Consider the following 23306-nt stretch of genomic DNA (forward strand, 5'->3'; position numbering starts at 1 on the left):
TTTCTTCATGATTCAGAGGAAATATGATCGATTTCAAGAGGCCTTTCTTTTCCCCTCCCAAAACTCACCTCCACTTGTATTTCCTTTTCTTTGATATTACTTTTCATGTGCAACACACAAAATATATATGTGTAAGTATATACATATGTATGATATATATTTAATATTTAGTATAATATTTAATATATTTAATAATTATTTAATAATATTTATAACACATACATAAGTATACATATATTACATATATATCTTTTTTATCTGTATACATAAATCTATACATATACTATGCATCTATCTCTATATCTAACTATATCTAATTATAGCTCTATATCTATGCATCTCTATCTATGTCATATCAATATCTCTATCTCTATATCCTTATTACTATAGATATAGATATCTTGTATCATATATTAATTTGCATTATGCTCTCCCCCCACCCCATTAGAATATGAACTCCTTGAGAGCACGGGTAATGGTTTTGACTATCTTTGCATCCCTGCTGCTTAGCACTGTGTCTATCACATAGTAAACACTTAACAAATGCTAGTTAACTGATGGGTTCACTGACCAAAACACAAAATAAATAATGATAAATTCAGAAAGTATAAGCAAAAGACATTGATATAAAAGAAGACTATGTCTTTTTTTATATATTTTATGTCTTTAGGATAGATGTTCAGTGCATCCTTTTTAAAATTTCATTTTTTTGGGGGGGAGGGTGAGGCAATTGGGGTTAAGTGACTTGCCCAGGGTCACACAGCTAGTAAGTGTTAAGTGTCTGAGGTCAGATTTGAACTCAGGTCCTCCTGACTTCGGAGCTGGTTCTCTATCCACTGTGCCACCTAGATACCCCATCTTCCTTAACTTTTAACACTGTATATATCACTGAGTGTTTCTATTTTTTTCCCCAGACAATGAAGACTACAAACTAGATAATATCAACAAATAAAACTCTACCACTTATTGAAGGCTCATACATATGAACATCCCATGAACATGATCTCAGTGAAGGATCTAGTTTCATCAGACAGTAGAACGTTCTCAACCTTTTCTGATTTTAGAAAACAGTGAAAAAGAATAGCCATTATGGATATCTTATTCATCTCCAGTTTTCTAATTCTGTCCCTTGAGCCTGGTTTCCATTGAGCTGATGCTTAGGGAAGCCGCTGTTATCACTTCCTACTTTTCCCCAACTTTTATTTTACCAGTAAAGTTTGTAAATCCCTTGTGATATATTTTCAATAATTTCAATATATTTAGCTTTATCTTGCATAGTAATGGTAAGCCTTGACACAAACTTTTATTTCACATCTAATAGTAGCACCAAGCTGGCTACAAATTGTGCACTTCATTCATTTTCCATGCTTAATTTCTTAAAGGACAGATTTAATATCAAATCGGCAAATTCTACTCAATGTTGCTGTGAGTTGAACTGTGCCCAAAGGGAATGACAAGCACTTATAATGTGGAGCTGCCTTTTTGGCATGAGATATATGAAGCTTTCCTCTGGCTTCATTCTCTTCTTCACCTACATGAAAACACCCACATTTAAGAAATGCAGCATGATTTCCAGTTCAATGCTACTCTTAGTTCCTGTAATCACAATTCAAATGTGTAGCTTAGAGCAGCAGTAAAGGAGGACCTGAAGCTGAGTCTAGGGACTTCATCTAGAAACCTCATAAAATTACCACTTTGTATTGCCTACAATGTATAAAATATTCTTCCACTAAAAGATTGTTATTTTCCAAATCCAACTCTTGATCAGTTGCATACAATATCCCAAATGTCTCCTCATAAACTAATCATCAAGAAATAATAGAATACCTACTAAGTGTCTATCACATTAGATTTTGATAGATACAGAAGATATGAGAGAAATTATCCCAGACATTAAGGAGATTATTTTCAATCCATTTAGGGAGAATGATATAACTGAAACAAATAAAATTACAAGATGATGTACTGTTAAAATGTGTGACAAACTCGAAGTTCTAGATGTAGCTGGTTTCTAGACACATCATGGAAGCTGTCTAGAGGAGAAGCCTAGAAAAAATATGTATTATGAAAAATAGGTGATCAATGATCAAATAAAATCAATGAAATAAAAATATTGAAGAGGGACATGGGTCTTAGGCATAAGTAGTCTTTGAGTAGGCAGAGGAAAGTAAAAACAGCACTTTTTTTTGAGGTGATGTGAACAACATAACTAAAGGCAGAGAAAGAAAAATGAGTACATTGTGTACATAAGGCAGTCAAACTGAAAAGAAGGTTTGTAAATATTGCTGAAGAGTGAGAAATCAGATTAAAGGTAATACCAGAATTATTTAGTAAGAGATGGCACACTTTTGCTGTGCCACTTTTGGAATGGTAGAACAAAGCTTCTTAAGTGACAGAGAAGACCATGCATAATTTATGGAAACAGGTGAGGATGCTTGCTTACTTTTCACTAGCTATGCCACAGTTATGGTCTCTGGGACTGTGATTACATAATTGGTTAATGGTAATGCTTTTTACAACCATAGAAGGAGAAAGGTTGTCCCTGAAAAAAATCCAAGGAACAATGCATAGTCACTCTATGGATTTAAGCCAGCCCACACTCTTCACCTTTCCAACACATACATGCATATTCTTCCTATTATTCACCTCCACATCATGGGGAGAGAATTAATAGTGAAAAATAAGACTTCCTAAATTTAAAAGTTCTGGCTCCTATTCTATGAAGTAGACAATTTTTCTTTTCCTGAATGCTTGTATGTAAAGTGTTTCACAAACATTGAAATGATATAAATGTCAGTTATTGTCCTGGTTATCATTACTACTAATAATAGTAGAAGTATTTAATACCTTTGCCTCAGCAACGGTTTCTGTGATAATAATCAAATCATTTGGTAAGGAAAGGAACTATTTCATTTCTATCTTTCTATCCCTAACACCTAGTACAGTGACTGGTACATAGTACATGATTAATTCATATTTATTGATTAATGTATTGCTTGATTTCTCTGTACCACACTTAACATCTATAAAATGAGAGTCTTTGACTCTAGTTACTTGGTAGCTAAAGTCCCATGAAGTTCTGACTTCTCCTGTGAGCTCTCTACCCATCCTGTGTCCAAGTCCTGAAGACCTCTACTCTCAGAAAACTCTAAAAATTGACAAGCATCTTACAAAATAATCCTTGATAAGCTTTTAGTGGAGGCAGCCAGAGAGTGGAAGCACAAAATTATTTTAAAATACAATAAAATCAAAAAGATCCTTTTTGGTAAGGTATTTTACAATATTTATTTGTAATGTATAAAATAATAATTACATGAATGTGATAAATAAGGTCTTTTTTGCACAAAGTTTCTCGAAACATGTTTCTCAATGTTATTTCCACTCATAATTATTTTTGAAACACTAATAAAGATCAATATTTTTTCTTTATTACATTGATAGAAGAAAAATCACATTTCACGCAAATAAGCTATTAAGAATGGTAGCAAAACTGGCATCACTTTGATAAATCAGAGAAACTTTTTTTTTTATTTCTAGCCAAAACATAATAAGATGTTCAGGTAAAAATGCTTATTTCAATATATTATCAATAGAAGTCTATTAATATTTCTTTTTTCAGTTAAAACCCAAAAGTATCATTCTTATCCATGGCAGTTGAGCTATGTATTTATCCATTTATGTTTATAACTATCTAGGTCTTTAAAATAAAAAAGAAAATTGTTTTGGTATACCAGCCAAGTGAATAATAAACACGTTTTCCCCTTCTATTTCATTCAGGGTAGAAGGTTTATTTAATTCTTCTGGGAAGAAGCTGACATATAGTGGAGCCAGCACCTTGATCATGCCCTTATTCCTGTCTTGTTGCATTAAATATTTTGTAGAATTCTCCCTTACATGAGATTCTCTCTCTCTCTCTCTCTCTCTCTCTCTCTCTCTCTCTCTCTCTCTCTCTCTCTCTCTCTCTCTCTCTGTGTGTTTTTGTGTGTGTCTCTGTGTGTCTTTGTCTCTGTTTCTCTGTCTCTCTCTACTTCTTTCCCAGAGGGAGAACCCAATAACTGGCATTACTGCTTGGTATAACTTCTATGATTTCTGTTTGTTTGGATAAATGGATTTATTTATTATTTACTATGTGTGATGTTCTTTGTGTAACTTACATTTGGTAGGGAGGAATTCAGTCCCTTGGGTATATAGTTAGTTAGAAGCATTCCCTATTAAAGGAATGGTGACCAAGAATAGAGTTGGAACCTAGAAATTATTTCCCCTCAACTGGCAATATTTAGGGAGACAAATAAATATAATTATAGCTCAATGCCTCCTATTTGGGGAGAATAGGCTAATACCTGCCTCTTTTGGGGCCACAATTTTGCACTCCACAACCTCTTCCCTTCACCAAAAGGACCTTGTATCCTCTCAGGGGAAGACACTCCACAGTTTAGAAAATTCTGGTTTAAGGTATCATTCCTTTTAAGTGTATAAAAAGGTCCTCTGAAAACCTTTCTAACTCTAAAATACTATGATTTGATTTGTTTAAGGTGTGAAGTTCTAGTAATTTCATTTAGTTTCACAAGCAGCACTTGGGAGAAATATTTTAGGCAAAGAAGTTTTCCTAGAACCTGGAAAATTTCCTCAAAACACACAATACTTGAAGGGCTACTTACCTAGCTGGACTGCTTTATAAAGTTCAAAAAGAAAAATTGAGACTATCTTTCACAGCTTACTCATTTCTCCTGTGCCTTGTCTCTTTCTTGTTTAATTCTGATATTCTGGGGCATTTGGAAATAAAATAATTACAATAATTATAATAAAATAATTCTAGCTGACATTTATGTAGCATTTACTATATGCCAGACACTGTGCACTTTACCATTATTATCTCTCAACAATTCTGGGAAGTGTTACTATTGTCCCCTTTTATAGAAGAAGCTGAAATGAACTGAGATTAGGTTACTTGCCTAAGGTCACACAGCTACTAAGTGCCTGGGGCATAATTTGAACTCAGGTCTTCCTGACTTCAAGCCCAGCACTTTACCACTATCACATCCAGCTCTGTTTGCCAATGTTTCTGGCTTTTCTATTACTTTTTTCTGTCCAACTTAAATGTAGAAGGGAAACTACTACCAAGGAAATATGGAGTTTATCCCCTTCTGGATCAAGAGTTTGGTTAAATAACACTTCCAAAGGAGAAAACACATCCCCTTAAAACTGCATATTTTTTCATGAGGTTGGAACTATATTTATGGAATAGATGAAGAAAATTATATGTTACTGAAGTCTTATACTCTGACCATACACTTAGTGACCCTAGTATTTGAAAACAATCTTTTAGACATTTGCTTAAATCTTCAGATTACTTCCTTGCATAAATTTGTGCAAAAACATTAGAATGACTATTTGAAGTAGGCTCATGAGGGTGTTGTTTTTTTTTGTCTCTCCATTTACTATAGGTTCAATTGGCTGATGAATCTAAATGCAGTTATTGCCTTTCTGGGAATATGTTATATCCAGCAATCAATGGCCAGAAATTTTGTTTTCCTTATTCCATTTATGTCTATGCTTATGGTTCTGATTATTATTTACATGGTACACAGTGAACTGATTTACCAGCCAGAAAAAGGTAGGTGAATATCCTTTGTGTTACCATTTTGTTATTTTTATACTTTTGCCATTTTACAGAATCACAAGATTTTTGAGTTTGGAAAAAATTTAGGGATAAACCTGTGATAAAATAAACCCCTATGGGGTGTAACAACTAAGACCCTTGTTCCTTGAAACCATCTCTTTTTTTGTTTGTTTTTTGAAAGGCATTGTAAAGGCCTGGAATTCATGACATACTTAACCCTTTAGCCTCTGGGGCACCACCTTGCCTTAGGGCAGTGGCAGCCACAGCCCTTTTAGTAGAAAAATCCATTGGGTTTCTTCTACCTTCTACCTGCTAAGTGCCTCCTAAGTACCTGCTTTTCTCTATCTTTGGCTACCACACAATTTAGATTTTAAACATTACAAACCCTTATCTCAGTTTAAACCATACTCTCCAAAGAATTAGTATTACAACATATCTCATAAAGGGACATACAGAGAGTCCACCACCTCCCCAGGCAACCCATTCCACTATTACACTGCTCTATTCTTTAGGAACTTTTCCTGATAAACTTTGCCTCTTTGCAACACCCATCCATTGACCTTGGTTCTGCTCTCTGGGGCCAAACAAAGAGTCCTTCCTTCATATTCATATTAAGCCCTTCAAACACAAACAACAGTTTTGTCCTCTGTAAATTTACTCCAGACAAAATATCCCATCCTTCAATCCATCCATATGGCAAGTACTCAAAGTAACACTCTTCTTTGGATGATTTCCAGCTAATCAATGAGCGCATTCTGAAATGTGAAACTCCAAACTGGACACAAGTACTATGAACTGACTGGGACAGAGAACAAAGAAAATGTTACCTCCCTATTCCTGGAAGCTCTTTTCTTAATGTAACCTACAATTTGTTGCCTGCCATATCACCCAGACTCATGTAAATTTACAATCCCCAGAAATCTCTACAACCTCTTTTAAACAAATCGAGCAGGGCACAGTATAAGTGTGCAATATATGTTTACTTGTGAAGCAAGATACTTTTAGTCAAAGTTCAGAAATTTCCTTTTTTATGTATTAATCCTGTGATTTAATTGGAATATGAAATTCATAAGGAAAATCCCTCTACTAATGCAGATCAGCACAAGCCCCCCAATTTACAGCCTTAAAGAGCTGCCTGGAGTATTGAAAAGTTAAGTGACATGACTGAGATTACACCATCACTATGTGGCAGAGGTAGAACTTTTATCCTTATTAAAAGAATTTAATAATATTCATCTCAATATTCTTAACTCTCAAGATCTTTGTTGTTGTTGTTGTTTTTTAGCAGCAAACATTTATTTTATTTTTTGCAGTTACATGTAAGGGTAGTTTTCAACTTTCATTTTCATAAGATTTATAGTTCCAAATTTTTCTCCCTCCCTCCCTCCCTTTCCTCCCCCGTCCACAAGACAGTGTTCTTTTTATCAGTTCTTTCTATTGGGGTGCATAGTAAGCTTCCTCATTAGTTCCTTAGGATTGTGTTGGATCATTGCATTGCTGAGAGTAGTTAAGTCATTCACAATTGCTCATTGAACAATACTGCTGTCACTATGCCCAATATCCTCCCAGCTCTGCTCATTTCACTACACATCGAAGCTCATTAGTCTTTCCAGGTTTTTCGGGGATCATCCTGTTTGTCATTTCCTGTAGCACAAGACCATTCCACTACAATCATATAGCACAGCTTTTTCCATCATTCCTCAATTGATGGACATTCCCTTGATTCTCAATTCTTAGCCTCCACCAAGAGTTGCTATAAATATTTTTTGTACAATTTTTCACCCTTTCTCTTTTTCATGATTATTATTGTTAACTGTTTCCCTTCCATCCTATTCCCTTCCCCATGATATTTATTCTATTATCCATCTTCTTTCATCCTATCACTCTTCAAAAGGGATTTGCTTCTGTCTGTTCCCTCCCCCACTCTGCCCTTCTTTTGCTCCTCTCTCTTTATCTCCTTCCCCTCCTATTTTCCTGCTGGGTTAGAGAGATTACTCCACCCAATTGAGTGTGTACATTATTCCCTCCTTGAGCTAATTCTAATGAGATTGAGGTCTTTGAGCCAATTTTGATGAGTGTTAGGCTTATTTACTGCACAGATTAAATAGATTACTCCACCCAGTTGGGTGTGTGTGTTAGTCCCTCCTTGAGGCAGCTCTGATGAGTTTAAGGTCTTTGATCCTTTTCTGATGAGTATAAAATTCATTTACTTCCCTGCTCCTCTCCCATCTCTCCCCCCACTCCATAAGCCTTTTCCTGTTTCTTTCATGTAGGATTTCACCTCTGCCCTTTCCCCTCCCCCAGTGCATTCCCTTCACCCCTCAATTTAACCCTAAAGATGTCATCACCTAGGTAGGTGACACAGTGGACAAAGCATCACCCCTGGACCCAGGGGGATCCCAGCCAAAACCCGGCCTCAGACACAAGACAGTTGCCCACTGTACGACCCCAGGTATATCCCCCAGCTCCAATTTTTTATGGTTCTGTAGGGTCTTGTATTTGAAAGTCAAATTTGTCATTAAGTTCAGGTCTTTTCATCACAAATATTTGAAAGTCTTCTTTTTTCATTAAAGTCCCATTTTTTCTGCTGAAAGATTATGCTGAGATTTTCTGGGTAGGTGATTCTTGGTTGTATTCCCATTTCCTTTGCCCTCTGGAATATCATATTCCATGTCTTCCAGTCCTTTAATGTAGAAGCTGCTAGATCTTGTGCTATCCTGATTGGGGCTCCATAGTACTTGAATTCTTTCTTTTTGGCACCTTGCAATATTTTCTCCTTGACCTGAGCACTCTGGAATTGGGCTATAATATTCCTAGAAGTTTTCCTTTTGGGATCTCTTTCTGGAGGTGATAGGTGGATTTTTTTCATTTTCTATTTTAGCTTCTGCTTCTAGAATTTCAGGGCAATTTTCCCTGAGGATATCTTGGAAGATGATGTCTAAGCTCTTTCCTTGATCATGGTTTTCAGGTAGACCAATAATTTTCAAATTATCTCTCCTGAACCTATTTTCCAGGTCAGCAGCGTTTTCAAGAAGATGTTTCTCATTGCCCTCTATTTTTTTTATTCATTTGGATTTGCTTTACTGTGTCTTGGTTTCTCATAAAGTCACTGGCTTCCATTTGTTCAATCCTCATTCTTAGGCAGTTATTTTCATCAGTAAGCTTTTGTACCTCCTTTTCCATTTGGCCAATTTGACTTTTCAAGCTGTTGACTTTTTTCTCATGTCTTCCCTGCATCACTCTCATTTCTCTTTCCATTTTTTCCTCTACCTCTCTAACTTTATCTTCAAAGTCCTTTTTGAGCACCTCCATGGCCTGAGACCAATTCATATTTTTCTTTGAAGCTTTAGATATAGGGGCCCTGATGTTGACATCTTCCTCTGAGGTTGCAGCTCGGGCTTCCCTGTTACTGAAGAAACTTTCTGTGGTCCTCACCTCTCTCTCTGCTCATCTTGCCTTTCTTTTACTTGACTTTTAGCTCCTTAAAGTGGAGCACTGTTTCCAGGCTGCAGTATCCCAAGCTTAAGAAGGCCCAGGTGGTATGATTTAAGGAGAATCAGGTTTTTCACTTGCCTGGACTGTTCCCTGGTCCGTAGATGGCCCCAGACCCACTTGCTAATCAACCAGCTTTGTATGTTGTGGTTGTTAGCTCTGATGAGTCCCTCCCCCATCTGGGCCACTGCTCCTCAAGCCTGCCTCCTGGTTCCCAGCAGGAGTGAAAAACCCAAGTTCTGCCTCAGACCCAGCATAGACCCCTATAGTCTCCCTCCTGCCCAGGGCTCAGCCCTCTCACCAGACTGTGAGCTTAGTTCCAGATGATACTGGTGCTTCAGCTGATTCAGAGGCTCTGGGGGTCTCCTGCTCTGGTGAGACCTTCCTTGGACTGGATCTGTGTCAGGGTGACTGTGGGGTTGGGCTCGACTCCTGTATCAGCACAGCAGCTCCCTCCTTCTGACCTTCCAAGCCATTCTTGGTTAGAAAATGATTTCAGCACATTCTTCTGTGAGTTTTGCTGCTCTGGGCATTTTCCTATGGCATTATTTGGATGTTTTTTGGAGCAATTGTGTCATGAGTACGAGAGCTCCTCAAGATCTTTTTTCAATCCTGACTCTATTATTCACTCTCAGTTATCCTTCCCAGTTTGGGGTCATCTACAAATTTGATAAAAATACAATCATGTCTTTATCCAAGTCATTGATAAAAATGTTAAATGTTAAATACTAGAGGTCCAAGCAGCAATGCATTGGAGACCTCTTGCCAAGATAACATCAAACCATTAATGATTACTTTTTGAGTTCAACTACTCAACCAGTTCCAAATACATGTAATTTCAGTTATCTAGCTGACATTCCTTTATCTTTTCTACCAAAATAGCATGAGATACTTTAGAAAATTGTTTCCTAAAACCTAAGTAAACTATATAGAAATTCTGTTTTCTACTAGTTTGTACCTGTCAAAAAGAAAATAAGATTAATCTAGAATGACTCATTCTTGAAAGCATGCTGGCTTATTGTGACTCTTCCAGATGTTTACTAATCATACGTTTAATAATACATTCTCACATTCTGCTAGCAATTCAAGTCAATCTCATTGTTTTCAAGTTTGATTCTGCTTTTCTTTTTGAAAAGGATAAAATTTGCTTTTTTTCCAACATTATACTACCTCTCATTTTCACTATTATCATTCAAGTATCTTTTTTACTGTGACTCAGCAATTACATTTGCTAGTTCTTTCAGTCTCTCTTTGATATCTTGAATTCCTCAAGGACGGCTAAGTATTCTCTTACTATCTCCTTACTTACCTCTCCTTACTTTCTCCTTGAACTCTCTCTGTTGTTTGAATTTCTAATTGAATCTTTTACTGTTTTAAAATATTAGTGATTACATCTAGTAATAATACTCCCTGTCAATCCATCAATAAATATCCATTAAAAAAAAAACTACTATGTGTCAGGTAGTGTAAAAGACAGTCCCTACCCTGAAGGAGTTTAAATGAGGTAAGACAATATGTAAAAAGAAGCTGAAAAGGGGCAGCTAGGTGGCACAGTGGATAGAGCACTGGCCCTGGATTCAGGAGTACCTGAGTTCAAATCTGGCCTCAGACACTTAATACTTACTAGCTGTGTGACCCTGGGGAAGTCACTTAACCCCAATTGCCCTGCAAAAAAAAAAAAAAAAGAAGAAGAAGCTGAAAAGCAGAGGGTGGAGGGTAAAGGAGGAGAAGGAGGTTACCTGGCTAATTGGCATGATGAAATCATACAGACAGGTAGGAAATGATGAGCTGGCCCCCCTCCTTAAAAAGAAATGTCCTATGCTGAGAAAAAATCAAAATCCCTTTAATTTAGTACATGCTCTTCAAGAATACTACAGGCAAAAAATTAATAATGGTGTAGTCAATCTGTTGGCAAATTTCTTCTAATTGGAGTGCTGAAGGGTGGTACAATAAACCCTTCCAAAGTCTCCCTTTATAAATCAACTGTTCTATTTGGTTTCAACTCCACAGAATATCATGCTTTTTCAGTTTTCAGCTCCTTAACTGCAGGAACTGTCTTTCTTTTTATTTGTGCCTGGCACATAGTAAGTTCTTAATAAATATTTATGATATTGAATTGATTGCTAATTTAGTGAGGCTGGTCTTTAGATCCATTTTAGAAATTTTTCTAATTTTTTTTTTTAGGATTTAGCAAAATTTGTGTTTCACTGGTATGACTTTTAAGAACCCAGGGTAACTTACTAGATATTTAACATACAATATTAATGCTTAGAAATTCTGTAATGATTTTTAAAAATTAAAAGCCTTCTATGATATATTATCAGGCTTTATCCTTAGAATAGTTCTATTGGGTAGATATTGCAGATATAATTTTAAGTAACTTTCCAGTGTTACGCAATGAGTCAGTAGATAGTCCATGGTCATAAGACCCTGAACATACCCAATCTCCTTGTCTCTGAAACTAAGGAGAGTTGGCCTAGTTAGCATTTGGATGGGAGAACACATGAGAATACCACGTCCAGTAGGCTTAAAATGGAGAAGGAAATGGCAAACCACTCCAGTATCTTTGCTAAGAAACCTCAAAGGCAAAATTGGCATTGTAAGGGGGGAAAATTCTAGCTAAACTATCTAAAATCTAATGAGTGATCGCCAATAAATTATAAGCTTTAGCAAGAGTATTTAAGTATTTATCAGGGAGCATTAGGATCAGAGAGAAAGGTAAAAATCTAACTATTTCTAAGAGACCCTATCATCCAACCTACCATGGCGAGGTCACGAACCAAAAGAGACAGAACCCCTCCGCCAGCATCCACTTCCTACTTCGTGTCCTCCTCCCAGAAATGGGAGGCTCCTCAAGTTGATTGTCTGTTAGCCTTGATAGAGAGTACCCACAAGCAAACGTTTCTTCCTGATGCCAAAGAAAAGCCACATGGCCTTGCCCTCAGAGGCCTTCTCCTCATGTAAAAAATGCATGTTGCAAAATGGACCAATATGATTTTTCAGTGTAGATAATCAACATTGAATTTTTTTCCTATGTTGTTCATTTTGATCTGAGATGTGTTAATTTCTTTCCTTTATACCCATTTTTTCTTATTAATATCAACACCTCACACTTCAAGATTATACAGAAAGGAAACTTGAAAATTACTTCAAGGATGTGAATGTTCTCCTACCCATAAATCTAAGTTCCAGAATACCTCCTTCCCTGATGCCCTTTGGGGATCCTGGAATAGTGCTCTGCAGGTGGTCATATAGCTTATTTGAAGGGGAGGTGCTAAATTGATGAGATAGATTTAAATTCACTGAGTAGCTTTTCAACTTTGTTTCATTTTAGCCTAAGAAACATTTGAAAATATGTCCATATAATAAAGGAATTTGACTTTTTATAGAGGGCAGATGTATTAGTATGTTGGGGGAACAAAGGGATTATATTTTACTCAAAATATGGCATATGACAAAGGACATAGGATCTTGGATCCAAAAACCCATCCTTAAGTCCTAGCTCTGATATGTGCTATGTGATGATATAGTGAAGAAACCTCTCTCTTTCTTTCTCTCTCTCTCTCTGAGTCTCAGTTTCTGAATTTGTAAAATGGGACTATTAATTCTTTGAAATCTCCACCACTGATTATCATGAAAAAAGTATTTTGAAAACTATAAAGTCCTATAAAAATATGAATCACTGTTATTGTTAACTCATAATTTTTATTTTGATGGAGTTCAGATAGAAATGATTCTAAGATAAGTTTCTACCCTATTATTACTTTTTAATATTCTGCAAACTATTGTGTAAGTGGATGAAATAACTGCTTTTTGCAGTTGAATAAAAGCATTTGGACATCAGCTCAACTTCTGTAATCTCCTTGAAAGCAATAGTATATAATTCTAATTAAAATCTAAAAGCTAATTTCTAAATAGCCCTTTAAGGTTTACAAAATTTTACATATATGTGTGTATGTGCATGTGTGTATACATGTATGTATAAACTTATTTGATTCTCATAATGACCATGGAAGAATGTGATATAATTATTTCATTTTACAGATGAAGAAAGAGAGGTTGGCCTCAATTAAGTACCTTGTCAAGGATCATAAAGCTAGTAAGCATCTAAGGCAAATTTTGAACTTAGGTCTTCCTAGCTACAAGTTTAGCACTCATTGAGCTATATGTATTTCATTAGGTATTCATATGATTTTAACTTCTTCAGTTAGGTTGTTATTATATGAAAGCTTTTTAATTTCATGTAACTTGAAAAGTATAAGTATTTGGTATGGAGACTGATAAAAATGGTCTTAAATTTTTATGGATTGATGTTCTGTCCTAGTCAAAATTCAGTCTCTGATAATACTCAAGTTCCACTAGAGTTTAATTAAATTTCAAAGCTATTTCAAAGTCTTTACCTATAGTACAAGGATTTGCTATATATTGGTTTATGAAAGACAGTGTTTTGGTTTTTTTTATTTTGTGGGGCAATGAGGGTTAAGTGACTTGCCCAGGGTCACACACCTAATAAGTGTCAAGTGTCTGAGGTCGGATTTGAACCTAGTCCTCCCGAATCCAGGGCCAGTGCTTTATCCACTGCACCACCCCAAGACAGTGGGTTTTTGACATATAATCCTAACTACAGGTCATATCTTGCTCAGAATTCAGTAGGTATGAAATTTTTGCAGCTTGAAATAATGTTAAATACTTAATACCATTTATTTGTTTAATCTGTGTGAATCAATATTTCTGGCCTCCTTATGAGTGACCTATTCCTCAAATGCCATCATAATCCCTTTTATTTCTATAACTAAATCATCGGGACTCAGCCATTTGTTTAGATTATGTATATCATTACTGCTTTATATATGATCAGCATCAAAACAAACAAACAAACAAAAAAGCTAAGCTTTCTTAAGTTAAACCATCTCTCCTAGCTCTCATACAGACCCACATAAGGGTTGGTATGGAGAGCAAAATAACTGCCCTTGATATATATTACCAAGATGAGTAGTTTCCTTCACCAAATAACCTTCCCAACCTCTATTGTCATCAACATTACTACCTCCAGTTCTGAGATATTGAGTATTTTGATGAGCTGGTATTTACCCCATCCAATGACTGACAATCTCTCATCTCCTCTCCCCCTAAATCTCTGTGATTGAATCACCATCAAATTTTATCCTGGGATATATCCTCAAAATCTTATTCCTATCAAGTTCATTATCACAATTTTCCAATCCCTCCCCTCCTCTGCCTTTTTCCTTCTACTACGTCCCCTGAAATCTCTGCTCTCTCATTAAGAAAATTCCCTTATCTTATGCTGTACACTTGTGCTTACCTCTATTTACCTCAATAACCCCTACCTCTTTTACAAAAGTGGATCTTGCCTTGGTTTCATCTAGGCAGTTAGATGGGTGCATAAATTAACAAATTTTTTTATTGATAATTTACACTATGAGAGTTACAGCTAAGAAAGGGAAGTAGTATATATCTTAACATTCATCATAACAAACCATGAGTTGGCCAGACATGGATGCCAATAAATCTGCTCCCAGTCTGAGTATGTGATTTATCTCTCTTGAGATGGCCATGTGCAATATATCCTCACAGTTGAGGCAGGAAAAATAATATGTGATATGTTGGAGCCACTGAAAGTTTCAAGAAAGCAACTCTATGGTCTAGGAAAGTAAATACCAGGTGGTGCTTAAAAGCAACTTCCTGTTTTGTGGAGAGTAAACACCATCATTAGGATCAGAAAATGTCCCAACCACCCAAAGATGCTACATAGACCTGACTCACTGCAACACTAGAATACTCTATTACCACTGTAATGGGACAAAGAAGCTACTGTGGTTGAACCCAGACCTTACCTTGGACCAGAGCCTCAGAAACCAAACATCCTAAATCAGAATATCATTTAGGTACAGAGCTTAATGCTTATTTCCATATGCAGGAAACTTTCCAATTTTGTATCATTCTATACAATCTTGGGATTATCTTATTTTTAAAATTTTATTGTGAATATAAATTTCAATCAGATTGTTGGAAACCAATTCTAGTCTATTTACCTTCTGACATGTTCTCTAACCACAAATCCTTGAGGGTGGAAGTGCAAGTCAAATGTCCTACATCTTCATTCTATGAATAGAAATATCCTACCTGTGAAAGTGTTCTCGATGAAAGCTACACTTGCCTACAAACACTACCCCATTCTCTCATCTTTTTCCACTTCAAGTCTGTCTTTCCAGAATTCATAGCCTGCTTTGTATTCTCTTTCCATTGTTTTATGGAATCTTCATTTCATTGTCAACAAGCTATTTTTTACTTTGGACTTTTTCTTATCATGTTCCTTCCCTCTTTATGAACTCATTGAGTCCCAGAAGACCTCATAAAAATTGTAGAAGCCAGTCACCCTTTCTAGAATTTTTTGCATCTTCTCTTATGTTCCCCAGCAACCTTGGATAAGTAAGAGTGCGTATATTCTTTGCTCTTCATTGATACTTAAAGATCCTAATTCTGCTGCTATGATAATATTCTTTCTTCCATTAAAGTTCATGAAATTTGTCTATATTATCCTAGTTTCTGATTGTCATTTTCCACAAGCCTTGATGTCATCTCTCTCCAACCTCTCCTAGTCTCATTTGGCCTCATTTACTTTGGCCTTACTTTTAGTATCTTCAAAATCCTGACTTTTAGTTAATTATTTCATCTAGATACTGTCCGCTATAGTGAATTCTTTACTCCTTTGTCCTTTCAATTCCCATGCTTGGCAAAAATCCAACCCTGGGTTACATGCACCGTTCATTTTCTCTACTCCTACATGGCATTCTCTCCTCAAGCCATTCTCTCTTCTTGACTTTCTCTCTCTCAAGAGAGAACTTCACTTCCTACTTTGTGAAGAAAAGATAGTCCATCAGTCAAGAATATCATGTTCTTCCCTATCCTTCATCTTTAAAGCCCTCAATACCAAGAAGTTTACATTCTAATGGGTGAAGATACACATAAAAGGAAGCAGAAAAGCAAAAATGGAGGGGCAAAATAGCAATTTTGACATTAGAGCACAGGATGAAAAGGGAAATATGATATAATAGTGATTTGGGATTTCAATTATTCAGACATTCAGATACAGAGAGACAGAGGAGCTCTCTTTGTCTCTCTCTATCTCTTTGTCTCTGTCTCTCTTTTCCTCTCTGTCTCTGTATTTCTTTCTCTCTCTCTCTCTCTCTCTCTCTCTCTCTCTCTCTCTCTGTTTATCTATCTGTTCGTGTCAAAAGCAAAGTGTCAAACACTCTCTTGACTCACTTTAATAAATCTTTGTTTATTTAAACAGTAAAGGAATAGACAAAGCAGAATTCTAGTTCAAATTTGATTTTCACCAAGAGAGAAACTGATTGCTGGATGGTAATAAAAGGAAACTTAGAAGAATGTGAACACTTTCTTTCAGAGTATGGAATAAAAAACAAAAGTAAATACTAGATTTTAGGAGCAGATTTCACACGATTTAGAGCAAGAATACACATAATTACATGGATTTGACATACTAAAGGGGAACTCAACTATGGAGAGATAAGAAACTGAAGAACAAAACTCTAAAGAAACAAAGAGAAACAATTCTAATGAGGAAAAATGAAAATTGGCATGTGTGGAGAGAGAACTCCATACAGACATAGATATAAGGGAAGGTAACAGAAGATGAATATAAAAGTGTAAATATGTCAGAAGTGCTAAAGCTCAGAATGAGTTAAGACTGGTGAAAAAAAGGCAAAAAAGATATTTTCTGTTATATTGAGCAAAATAGTAGAATCAAAAAAGAGATTTCTCAGGTGGGTGGGATGATAATACCTGACATCATATTGAATATGGAACTGTTTAGTGGTTTTTTGTTTTGTTATTTCTTTTTTTACTATTTTCTCTCTGAAAGAGAATGACAATAGTGAGAAGAACAAAACAAAAATAGCCAAGAAGGTGTTAATACTAAAAATAAGTAAGGAGATAGAGTGCTTAACTGACCTTGATGAATTCATTTCACTTGGCTCAAATGAATTACATTCTTAGGAACTGAAAGAACTGAACCATTAACAGTGATATTTGAAAGATTAAGATTATGGCGAACAAGAGAAAACTGAAGGGCTAGATAAGGTCAAATATTATATTACTTTTCATGTAGCACCCCTCCAAGTTTACCATCCCAGATCACTCTCACTCTGAAGCTGAGGTTCCCCATGTGGAGTGGATGTTACCTTGGGTTCTAGGGATAAACCTTGTGAGTGGGTGGGTGGGTGGATATACTGAACAGATCAACCAGTCAATGAACAAGCATTTATTGTGTCTACCGTGTGTCAGGTCTCCTATCCATGCCACATAAGGATTAATTGAAATGGAGAAAAGAAGACCTAGGCATGATTTGATGGCTATCATTATGTACCTGAGGAGATGTTGCATAGAATAAAATTAGACTTGATCTGTTTGTCTCTATGGGGTGGAACTTGGAATACTGGGTAAAATTTGAAAAGAGAAAAACTTAGGCTTGACAGCAAGAAAAATTTCCTAAAAATCAAAGTTAATCTAAAGGTGAATAGGTGGCCTTCAAAAGTAATGGGTTCCTGGGGCAGCAAGGTGACACAGTAGAGTACCAGCCCTGGTTTCAGGAGGACCTGAGTTCAAATCCGGGCTCAGACACTTAACAATTATTAGCTGTGTGATCCTGGGCAAGTCACTTAACCCCAATTGCCTCACCAAAAAAAAAAAAAAAAAAGGAATGGTTCCTTTTCATGGGAGGTTTACAGGCTAAGGCTAGCTAGATTATTTGTTGTCAAGTGTATCATAATTGTAATTCTTTTTCTAGTATGGGTTCGGCTAAGTAGTAGTGGTAGAGTTCCTTTCCAGCTTGGGAAATTTAATGGTTCTGTGACTCTATGATGTCCCCCACATAGTCATAAAAGTCACCTCTCATGCATGGAATTTTCTCTTCATTTCTGCCTTTCAAAATCTTTATCAAGACTCAGATTACTTGGAAACATTATCATTAAGATGCCCCTGATCCCCTCAACTATTAGTTCTCTCTTCAAATATTTCTGGAATGCTCAGTCTTATCTCTCCATGGCTTCCTTCATTCCCAATATATAGGGTGTCATTTAAAGCTTAATACTACATAAATCTTTTGGGATAGCCTACATAAAAACATTTATAATGAACACAAACCTATATAAACATATATAGATATTATGCACATATATGTATATTTTGTAGATATGTGTATATGCTTATATATTTAAATATATGTATATTATATGCATAAAGTATGCAAAGTATAACCCCTAACAAATTGAAAGTCCCTTTTGGAACAAGAGCTGTTTGATTTCATCTTGGTATTTCTGGCACCTAAAATAATGCCTTGCAATAATAAACTTTTAATGAAATTAAATTGAATTAGACATAAATATTTTAAAATGTGTTAGTAACATAAAATTCAGGTGAGAGCATTCACTTGTGTTTACAATGCTTTATGTAATGAGTATGAATGCTGTGGTTCTTACTACTTCTAATTTATAAGATCACATACCTATGATGAAGTAAATTCTATCTTGCCTTCAGCAAAGTATATAATCCTTATTTTGGCTTCTTTCTCTATAATGACTAAATTGGAAATTCTTCAAAGCTGTAATTCAAAGCCATAGGTGACCTTAAAGAAGTGATTTTATATATACTACCTTTTATTTTAAGGTAACTTTTCAAATGTGGACCATGCATTCCATTATGTTTAGCTGTCAAGCGTTGCCTTCATTTGCATTTCTTCCCACTACTATAATTTTGAGAACTGGCAGGTGACCAAAGAGGGAAAAACGTGCATCTACCATCTAGAGTGCAATGTAGGCTTTTTTATTATAATTAAATAGCATAGATATTCATGATTAGATCAAGGTCAGAGGATCAGAGCCAAGGATTTAAAAGTATAGAGAATAGAAAAAATGCTTTCTTAAAGTGTATATATATATATATATATATATATATATATATATATATATATATATATATATATACACACATATATATACACATACATACACATACATAAATATATGTAAATACAAACATATATATAGATTTATACATATATAATGACATATTTATAAATAATTATAGTATTTATTTCCTGATAAAGCATTTCTTTCCAGACTAAAGTATTCAAAATAGCTCATCTTGTTTTATTTATTTTAAAAGGTTTATATTCTGCCCACTGTGCAAATGTAGTGGGTATACCTAGTCATTGTACATTGCCATAATTGACGAGGCCTCTCTGTTAAGGCATTAATAACAAAGTCTCTTTTTACAAAGTGCAAGAAGCCTCAATGCCTTCCAATGAGGAAATCTTGTTCTGGCATTGATAATATTTCCTCATGCTAGGTACAAATCATTCCATGGATAAATTCTTTTCTCAAACATTAATGATGAACACTTAATAAGGTATAAAATTTCATTGACAAGAATTTGTTATTATTCAATCATTTTTCAGTCATGTTAGATTCTTCATGACTCCATTTGTGGGTTTCTTGGCCATTTCTTCAGCTAGGTTTCTTGGTTTTCCATTTCCTTTTCCAGTTCATCTTACCTATGAGGAACTGAGGCAAACTTGACTAGGGTCACACAAGTAATAAGTGTCTAAGGGAAGATTTGAACTCAGAAAAATGAGTCTCCTTGACTCCAGGCCCAGCACTCTATTCACTGTGCCACCTAATTGCCCCTTGACAAGAATAACTTTTTGATAAAACATTTAATCTTTTCCTTCTTTTTATTCTCCATTGCCCCATTGACTATGAATTGTAGATGATTGGTGGGTTCATCTCTACCCTAAGATATGGCTTTAAAATTGAGAACAAAAACAAAAGGCACAGAAATCAGAAAAAGATCTGCTCCCAAGAGTTCAGAGGCTGGATGGAGAGGAGATGATTATGTATCTATTCACCTGGTTCCCTGAAAGGAAGTCTGATGATCCACACAATATCCATCCTCCCAACCAGAGTACCATGTGCATGAGAAAACCACAAGTACAAAGGAACCACATTGCATCCTCTATCAAGAAGGGAAAGAGTCACATGGCCTGAAGATGGCAAAAATATTGTTCATTGTTCATTTTAAAAGAGGACCAATGACATCAGGAGATTGACATCTTGACTTGAAAGTGAATTGGATTTAGGTGAGGCAGTGCTATGCAAAGTTGTTAGGTTCTTCTCTTCTCCACAATTATCAGAGTCCAGTGGCAAGACATAGGTCAAGATGACTGGTGATGGCCTTGGATGCAATGGGTGACCTGGGACTTTTAATTTTATTTATTTATTTATTTTTTGGTGAGGCAATTGGAGTTAAGTGACTTGCCCAGGGTCACACAGCAAGCAAGTGTCAAGTGTCTGAGGCCGGATTTGAACCCAGGTCCTCCTGAATCCAGGGCTAGTGCTCTATCCACTGTGCTACCTAGCTGCCCTGTCCTGGGACTTTTTAAGCTAAGGTCTTTCACAGGTCTCAGTTTGTCTGAAGCAATGTCCATTTAGTAATTAAAAGCTAGGGAAGAATCAAGGCAAAAGATGGCCTAGTTTGCCTTTATTAAGAAAATATCAGGGGCAGCTAGGTGGCACAGTGGATAGAGCACCAGTCCTGGAGTCAGGAGTACCTGAGTTCAAATCCGGCCTCTGCCACTTAACACTTACTAGCTGTGTGACCCTGGGCAAGTCACTTAACCCCAATTGCCTCACTAAAAAAAAAAATCAGTATGGAAAAGAAAGACCCTCAAAGTTTCTGGCCAGAACAGAAACAATTGCTCTTTACCCTCACTCTGAGACATTAAAACCCAAACAATGAGCTGATAGAAAATAGAAGCAATGGGGTAGAATTCCTTGTATCATAGGAATTCATACAAGTAGCAGTGGCATATTGACAGAGGAGTTCCTAGACCAGCAGAGATCCTACTGACCCAAGCACAAACTGAAAATAAAGCACCATAAGATAGAACTATTAAGTGGAGAAGTAAACTTGGACTTTTCCCTTTACTGGTATTGTGAGTTATTAGGACAGTGGAGGTACAAGAAGTTAGTTAATTTTCTAAAAGGCTGGCCTTTTTCCTTTTGGCAATGACCATTCATTGTGGTACTATAAGTCAGAAGGATCATATAGATACCTAGTGTTAAGGGCTAAAATTCTAGCTAAACTGTCTAAAATATCTAATGAGTGGTCGCCAATAAATTATAAGCTTTAGCAAGAGTTAGACTTTTAAGCATTTATTAAGGAGAATAAGAATTTGGTAAAGAGAGAGAGAAAGGCCTAGATTCCTAACTATTAAAGGGAGAGCACATTTCTAGCTCCCTTCTCCGCCAACGTCCTCAGGAAAGAGAGTGAGAACGAGCGCCAGTCTCTTCCTTCCTCCTCCCACTAGTCCGCGTCACTTCCTGAAGCCTGGTCTTGCCCTCAAAGACCTTTGCTTCATGGGCAGAACTCTTCTACAGTAAGTCTCCAGCAGGTGGCGTCATTCCAATCATTACAGTCCCCCCTGTTGTTCCTCAAGAAACAAAATGTTTCCTTGACGGAACAGTAAAAACAATATAATAACTATTGCTAACTAATAATATGTGAACAACAATATAGAAAAGGAAGAGAGGAAAGTTTTGTCCAGAGGGGCGATTTTTTTTTTTTTTGTCCTCATGAACCGACGCTTTGACATTGGTCTTGCAAAGGGAGGGCCTCTGCAGAGAATACATGTTACAGATGGTGTATATTATAACAGAAAGAGAAAAAAAAACAACAAAAACAACAAATCAAAACTGTTCATTTAAAGTCTCTGAAAGTCTTTTCTCAGATGTCCTCTAGGTGTAGTCGTGGAATGGAAGTCTTTTCAGGTGTTGATGTGTGGATACTGGTAATCAGCCAGGAAATTTCCTACAAAATTGAGCTTAACACAACTTTAAAATAGCTTTGTCAATAATCAAATCAAACAATGAAAGTTCTCAAAAACATTTCTAAGGGAATTCATAATCTTAGTTGTTACATATGAAACATATAATAAAACAAAAATTGAAACATTCTTTAAAATTATAATATTACTATAGTCCCCCTTATGGAGAGTAATTGAGAAGACAATTGCTGTGATATTAATTTTTTAAAAATAATTTTTATCTTTGTTTCATCACTTTTTGCATCATCTGCCTAATTATCCTCATGCCATTATGAGAAATTAGAAAATCTAATATAATTGGTAACAGGTGTCAAGGCCAAATTCAACACTGTTATTTATCATGGCACCTGAGATAATTATGGGGGTTACCATAAAAGAACAGAGAAATGATGGGATATGAGCATTCCCACACTTGAGCAATATGTACTGCCCATACAGTATGCCAGGCTTAAAATAGGTGGATGGAATACATGTCCATGCCACCAAACATATTGGAGGAAACTGAGTCAGACTTAATCAGATGCATGGGATTGAGATGTCCATGGCATCAGGCATATAGGAGGGAGCATAGAAGCCAGGTGTAGAAGTGAGATGGGTGGGATCAATACTTCCAGCCATCCATACAATATTGTGGGGAAAAATAAAATAAAATATTAAACCAAGAGAATCCAACCTCAACATTTGTCAAAAGCCGTTCCCTCGGCCATACCTTAACTTCGTGCATGTCTCCCCTCATGTAACAGTTCAGTGTCTGCTCTTTGCATGTATTCCTCTTGTGATTGGATGGCATCTTGGCCAACTGGCATCTGATAACTCAGAATAAAGGCAATTAATGTCTTAAATGATAAGTTCCCATAATCCAAGTTTCATATGGATTTAAAATTGAGGATAATAAATGATTGCAAAAAATGTGAATACATCTTGACTGAGAATATAATATATAATTATGCAACAATTTCAAATAATACCCCTTTTTTTTTACTTAGTATACTATTACTTTTGTGAAAAATCAGAACATATTTAAATATAAGTTAAAGCACAACACAATCTCAAAGAAAACTTTTACAAATGTTCCCCTCTTTTTTTTTTTTTTTTTGGAATATGCTTATCAAAAATAATACTTCTAGAATCAATTTACACTTGCCATGGCAAACAATTTGCCAGGGAAATGCTTTAAAGAGTTTGATCAAATAATCAGTTGAGAAAAAATAGCAAAAACAAATAACTCAGAATATGGGAGCACAATACTCCTAGAATTAACATTGTATT

The 23306-nt window shown here is 35.9% G+C and overlaps 1 protein-coding gene across 1 annotated transcript in view; it reads left to right on the forward strand.

Annotated features, from left to right (window-relative positions):
• Nucleotides 1–23306, forward strand: part of SLC15A5 (solute carrier family 15 member 5) — a 160066-nt gene that overhangs the window by 24282 nt on the left and 112478 nt on the right. The window contains exon 3 of the mRNA XM_043967604.1: nt 5445–5614. Coding sequence (XP_043823539.1) covers nt 5445–5614 — 170 coding nt within the window. The remainder of the gene's footprint in view (nt 1–5444; nt 5615–23306) is intronic.

Source organism: Dromiciops gliroides, chromosome 5 (assembly GCF_019393635.1).
Source record: "Dromiciops gliroides isolate mDroGli1 chromosome 5, mDroGli1.pri, whole genome shotgun sequence".
Taxonomy (NCBI): Eukaryota; Metazoa; Chordata; class Mammalia; order Microbiotheria; family Microbiotheriidae; genus Dromiciops; species Dromiciops gliroides.